The sequence below is a fragment of the Chrysoperla carnea genome, chromosome 3 (genome assembly GCF_905475395.1).
Source record: "Chrysoperla carnea chromosome 3, inChrCarn1.1, whole genome shotgun sequence".
Taxonomy (NCBI): domain Eukaryota; kingdom Metazoa; phylum Arthropoda; class Insecta; order Neuroptera; family Chrysopidae; genus Chrysoperla; species Chrysoperla carnea.
This window is the reverse complement of record NC_058339.1, coordinates 6,061,903-6,068,806: the sequence shown is the minus strand read 5'-3', so window position 1 is coordinate 6,068,806 and position 6,904 is coordinate 6,061,903. Positions and strand designations below refer to the sequence as shown.

The 6,904-nt window shown below is 29.9% G+C and overlaps 1 protein-coding gene across 1 annotated transcript; it reads left to right on the top strand.

Moving 5' to 3' along the window:
* Positions 1–282: 282 nt before the first annotated feature.
* On the top strand, positions 283–5,550 carry LOC123294914 (medium-chain acyl-CoA ligase ACSF2, mitochondrial-like). Its single transcript, XM_044876106.1, has 10 exons — positions 283–374; positions 812–989; positions 2,003–2,131; positions 2,321–2,544; positions 2,738–2,849; positions 3,468–3,881; positions 4,113–4,226; positions 4,792–4,934; positions 4,995–5,136; positions 5,207–5,550. The coding sequence occupies exons 1-10, from the start codon at positions 298–300 to the stop codon at positions 5,429–5,431; spliced, it is 1,758 nt and encodes a 585-aa protein (XP_044732041.1). The 5' UTR covers positions 283–297; the 3' UTR covers positions 5,432–5,550.
* The last annotated feature ends 1,354 nt before the right edge of the window (positions 5,551–6,904 follow it).

Below are 6,904 nucleotides of genomic sequence, written 5' to 3'. Positions count from 1 at the left end.
TTCCAGCCCTGCCACTCTATAGTTACGCCACTGGGTGTATTAAACCAAGACGTTTTAAACTGGGTGCGATAAAACCTAACATAGATATCCACTCTACTGCATTACATAAGTTACAAATTTTAATACTTAACAGACATTGTAAACATTTATTATTATCTTGATAAGTTTTGAATGAAAGTAACGAGTGCTCATTTAGTTACAAATAAATATCCAACTTGACTTCATGATGTGTTCTTTTACAATAATTAAATTTTATTTATAATAATATATTTATTAATACAAAAACATATTTTGTAAATGAAAATGGTGATTTTAAAATATAATACTGTATCGATATTGTTAACAACCAGCCGTCAATTTTATATTCAACAATGGTATATTTTGTATAGTGATAAAGTTAAGACGTTTCGATACAAAAACGACAGTGCTATACCAAAAACTTTGAAATTTTTTATGTTAATTAACGCTTATTTAATACGCCTTCTGTATAAATTTCAATACGATTCTCTGTATGGTGAACAAGCAAGAAGAAGTCATAATAATTGAGCTTTTAATAATGTTATCATTTATATTAGAAACTTTTATCAATATTCCTCAAGTTTTAAGCTTTAAAATCGTACCAAAGTTAAGAGAACTTTGATAGTTAATTTCTCAAAAACCGTTCAGAGAATCGACATGTATTTTTCACAAAAGACGTATAAAATGATGATTAATTGATATAAAATTTCAAATTTTTTGGAATCATTTTTTTGGTATCGAAATACCTTAAAGGTTTTTAAGAAGTATCTAATCTAATTCAATATATTTTTAGTAAATACCATGTATCAAAAAGTGAAGGAAGTTATCTACATCATGTTGGAAAAAAATCATTATTATATAAAACCATTGGTAATTTAGTGGATGAAGCAGGGGAACGTTATCCAAATCGGAATGCATACGTACTTTGTGAAGAAAATAAAATAATCACATTTAGAGAATTAAAAGAACAGGTAGAAATTTAATTTATATCTAAACTTTTGTTCCATCTCTAACGATTTATAAGGTGGGTTCTACGGAGCCAAGTATCAATTGACCCTATGTTGCTCATTTACAAACTCATCTTCACTTTTTTTGTCCTGAGCACGTTATAAAAATTTTAGTTTGATATCTCTTTTCGTTTTTGAGTTATCGTGTTCACAGGCAGACGGATAGACAAGATGACGTAAGAATCGCTCTTGAGACGATTCCATGCTATATTTCTTATACCGGAGTTCTTAAACCAGTTTCATAATTATACGATGATAATGAAATGGCGTGTGGACATAATTATAATTATGACGTAGGCAAGGCCATTATCAAGTGCATTATGGACAAGAGTAACTAGCTTCTATATGTATAACCTGTACTACATAGCCCCTAAGTAATCAGTCTGTTACAATCGTTTTTTGTCATAATTGTACGGTGGGCTATCTTAGGCTTAAAACTTAACCTACCTGCGAAACAAAAATCTCTAAATAAAAACAATTAACAACATATTTTTCTCTTATTTCAAAAACTTTTTGAAAACAGAAACAATTAACACAAAATTTTTTCTTAATATTTTCAGTAAAGTAAATTCCCTTGACGGACGTAGGACCGTAACAAATGCCTCCCATCGTAATCGATTCTAAGCCATGTGCTTTATCTCTCTCATTCTCTTCTTCTTCTATCTCTTTCTCGATTGACCTTTTTACAGGTCAATCTTGTGAAACATATGGGAAACAAAAGGGTTCAACTCACAAGAGTTCCCAAAGACATCTTGGGAATTGTAAAAAGATATACATATATTTTTACCCACACATTCATATAAATGTGTCTATCTATACACAAACATTTCTTTTTATTAACATTACCGACTAAGATTTCCCATAATTTCATATAATTTACTCACTAATATCTGAAATTCCTTTGTTTTTATGCAACCACCCCTTTTGAATTAAAGTAATTTAACGTTGTTTATATCTGATAATGAATTTTTTCTTAGACTGATAAGTTTGCAGCCGGCTTGTTATCTTTTGGTTTTAAAAAAGATGATAAAATAGCAATATGGGGTCCAAACACATTGGAATGGATTATTTCATTTTATGGAACAGCCAAAATTGGTGCAATCTCTGTAAGATTTTAATTTCATGCATACAGCGTGCCTACTTAAATTGGCTCCACATGAAAAACTTTTCTATTCTAAGGTTTACGAAAAACGTTGTATACCTTTTAATAAAAATGTTGTCCATAGGGAGCCAACTTAAGTAAACACGCTGTATATTATCGATTGAAATAATTTTATTGAAAATAAAACTTTTAGGTTTTATTGAATCCCGCTTATCAAACACCTGAATTGAAATATTGTATAGAAAAGGCTGATGTATCAGGAATTGTTACACCTGAATCATTTCGATCACATAATTATTTTGAAATGATTAATGAATTGTATCCTGATTTGAAAAATGCAAGTGAAACATCTTTAACAAATGTTGTTAATACGCAGAATCTCATCAAAGTTATTTCAACTACCGAGCATAAATTATCGTACGTAAATATTAATTTTAGTACAGTTTACAAACTTTTAAGTTCGAAATTAAATGACGTTATCTGTACAGATACGGCCACGAAAGTCTTAGAATCGATTTCTCTTTTACGTTCTCTCTAAAAATCATTTGGGGGATTTCGAAAATAATTAAATACGAATTAAATTAAAATTCACTAATTTTATGTTTTTTAGAGGTGCATACCGGTTTAAAGATATTTTAAAAACGGAAATCAATGAAGAAAATCTAAATAAAGCAAAAGAACTAGTTAATCCAGATGATGGCTTATGTATTCAATTTAGCTCAGTAAGTTGTTTTAAATATACAGAGTGAAAAAGTTCTTGAGAGACTTGTACAACAATTTCATATACTGCGAAGCCGAAGTAAATTACGGTAGACCTGCGGTAATTCTACCCCTGCCTAATCCAGCACTCCTTATAATCCGACATAACTATTATGGCTATTAAACCGCTTACTTTTTGCTTAAACCTGGTGTTTCTTAGGTGTCAAATATCATTCGTCAACCATGAGTAAGTTGTGGAAATGTATCTATTTGTTCATAAACAATAAATTGTTAATAAAATGAAACGGTCTATGTAAAACTTTGCTAAAGTAGTTAATAAATAGGCAACTTGTATTACGTATGTGCGAGTGTTTGTTAAATAATCGAAAAACTATTCTATGTGTATAGCATATAAGTAATACAAGTTGCCTAAGTCAACTTTTACATGGACCGTTTCGTTTTATTGTTTATGAACAAATAGAAACATTTGCTAAAAAGAACTATCAAAGAAACACATTCCACGAGGTTTTAACAAAAAGTAAGCGGTTTATTTCATCTTTCTTAATCTGTTGCATCTTTGACTGTACTACAATGATTATCCTTATCCGATTTTTTATTAAAATTCTTATAAATTTATTTAGGGAACAACAGGTAAACCGAAAGCAGCCTTGTTAACACATAACAACTATGCCAACAATTCATATACAGTATCGCAACGTCTTGAATTATACGATAAGCAACACAAATTTTGTTTACAAACTCCATTTTTCCATGTTTTTGCTTCTGTTATTGGTATGTGTGGTTCAATGCATTCGGGAACAACAATTGTTGTACCAAGTAAAAGTTATAATCCGGTGAAAACTTTAAAAGCTATTGAATCAGAAAAATGTACGTACCTTAATGGAACACCAACAATGCATGTAGATGTAATTAAAGTACAGCGGGAACGCAACTTTGACGTATCCAGTTTAGAGTATGCCGTTTCTGGTGGAGCACCGTGTCCTCCAATCTTATTCAAGGACATGTTAAAAGTTTTAAATGTTCAAACTGTTAAGGTAAGTGGTAAAATCATCTAAATCAACACATTCAAGACCTGTCACATGATAGAGGATCATTTTACCTCTTTTAATTTTTTACACAAAATAGAGATCATTTAAACCTATATAAAGGGGATCATTTTACCCGTAACGACATATTTTTGTTTCTTTCAGAGCACTTTCCTCTATTTTAAATCCAAATAAATTATGAATATAGTGTTTTTAAACAATTTTTATTATATTTTGCAGTCAGTATATGGTTTGACAGAAACAACAGCTGTGATATTTCAATCCCTTCCAAAAGAAAATCAATATTGTGCAACAGAAACAGTAGGACATTTAGGCGATCATATTGAAGCAAAAGTTTGTATTTAATGTACAGTACATAATAAAAAAACTAGATTAAGGTTATGTAAGGCCAGGTTGAAGGGTGTGGTAAATCAAATTTAGTATTAAATTAGTATTTCCCACTATTAAGAAAACTTATTAATTTCTTGATTTCCATCTCCGATGCCGCTTCCAGACCGTTTAATAGACTTTATCCTAATAATCTACAACTTCTGCTTTTCCTCTATTTCTTCTTCATCGCATTCCCCGCAGTATTTGTAATCCGAAATCTTACGAAATTGATCCCCATAGCACAGTTTCCTATATGATAACTCTACTGGTTATTCATACCAAAATCTTCGACCACAAGTTTCGATCAATGTTTTCAATCATCTCCACTATTTCATATTTCTACTTTCTTTTCTACAGTGATTTGATCGTCAAGTGACAAGTCTAACCGGTTTGTTCATATGTATACACACGTACAATACCTCTTTGTTTTATACATAAGAACCTCTATAAGAACTCTTATACTTCATATAATATAAATGCAAACAATATGGTGGACAAACAGTATAGGGTATATCTTTGACGGTTTTAGGTTGTAGATGAAAACGGTAAATTAGTTCCTTTTGGAAAACCTGGTGAACTACACATTCGAGGATACTGTAGCTTATTAAAATATTACGACGACGAAGAAAAAACAAAAGAAACTAAAGGATCCGATGGCTGGGTAAAAACAGGGTGAGTTTTCATAACTTCATAAATGCATTACGAAGGTAACTCACTTTTCATATTCTTTAGTGATCAATTTGTTTTACATCAAAATGGATATGGAGAAATTGTAGGACGATTAAAAGATATGATCATCAGAGGCGGTGAGAATATTTTTCCAAAAGAAGTTGAAGATTTCCTAAACACACATCCAAAAATTTTGGAAACTCAAGTAAGCGTGTCAACAGCATATAATTTGGAAATAAATTTGGACAATAAATTTATAAATAAAATTTTTCTAGGTAATCGGTATTCCTGATGAACGTATGGGCGAAGAATTGGTGGCTTTTGTACGTGTAGACGAAAATACAACAATCACTCTTAATGAAATTGAAGATTATTCAAGTGGGAAAATAGCAAAGTTTAAAATTCCGAAATATCTTAGAATCATAAAAGAATATCCAAAAACAACTTCTGGAAAAATTCAAAAATATAAATTGAAGGAATTGGTACTAAAAGAAAAGTAAAAGTTATTGCCGATTAAAGCACGTTAAAATTATCCGATAATTTATTTGTACCACGATTATTGTACCATCTTTCTAAAATCATTGTAAATAAAGGACCCAAGATGTGTTTTTTTTTTAAATTTAATAATTTTTAAATTAAAATTATTAACCAAGGGACCAGCACTCCACATTCTGGAAACCTAATAGAGCAAGCTTAATTTTGATCACAAATTTGAAAAGTGTGACCCAAATTTAGTAGGTTTACATACTTGGTTTATCAAAATTGGATAAAATTTGGATGTGATAGAGCAAAATTAAATTTTTTGGATTTTGATGACGTCATAAAGTTCAAAAATTTGATTTTTTTGGTATTACAGGCAAATTTGGTCCGATCTTATTGGAATTTTTTTTGAAACTGACTAATTTTGGGCCATTCTTTTCATTTGCGATGTCAGTTTTTTGCTAGCTATCACTGATGTGATTACTTCCGGGACCAGGACTCCACATTCTCGAAACCTATTAGAGTAAGATTAATTTTGATCACAAATTTGAAAAGTGTGACCCAAATTTAGTAGGATTACATACTTGGTTTATCAAAATTGAATAAAATTTGAATGTGATAGAGCAAAATTAAATTTTTTGGATTCTGATGACGTCATAAAGTTCAAAAATTTGATTTTTTTGGTAACACAGGCAAATTTGGTCCGATCTTATTGGTCAGTCAACCTATTATTACATACTTGGTTTATCAAAATTGGATAAAATTTGAATGTGATAGAGCAAAATTAATTTTTTTTGGATTCTGTTGAATCCAACCTAAAATACTTGCCCCCATGTACCCTCGTTACGGCCCTGGAAACTCTTAATCATACCATTTATTCTTAGTAAACAAAAACCTATTGTTTTATGATTGTGTACACAAAATTAAATTTAATAATAAACAATAAATTTATTAAATAAGCTTGACCTTAAGCAGTTAATCAAAATAAATGAACAATAGCATAAGGTTAAGTACAAAATAACATAAAAACATTTAAATATTGTAAAAATCGAAAAATTATTCATCAGAATGTTCCATAATTATTTTACGAATTGCAAGTCTGCTCTTTTCTAGAAAAGATTCGAAACTTCTCCTACATCTTCTTCTTCTAAAATTAAAAAAGGATGAAAAAATCGAAAAGGATGAAAAAAAAAGTAAAACAAACAATTGACCAACACTATTATGGCGACCATTCGGTCAACTTTTTAACTTATTGTGTTCATATATTATCAATTAAAGAGTAGAGCGAATTTGTTTTTCATTGAGCCTTAAAGTGACTGCATAAGATGTGAAATTTTTTTATCCATTGAAGGTATTTTCCGAGTATTCACCCTGTATAGAGTGTATATACTTTGAAATCATATTAGTCACTTTCAAAATTTGTAAAAGACGATTAATTTTAAAAAGTAGTTTATTCAAATATTTAACATAATCAATTATCAATAAAAATGTTA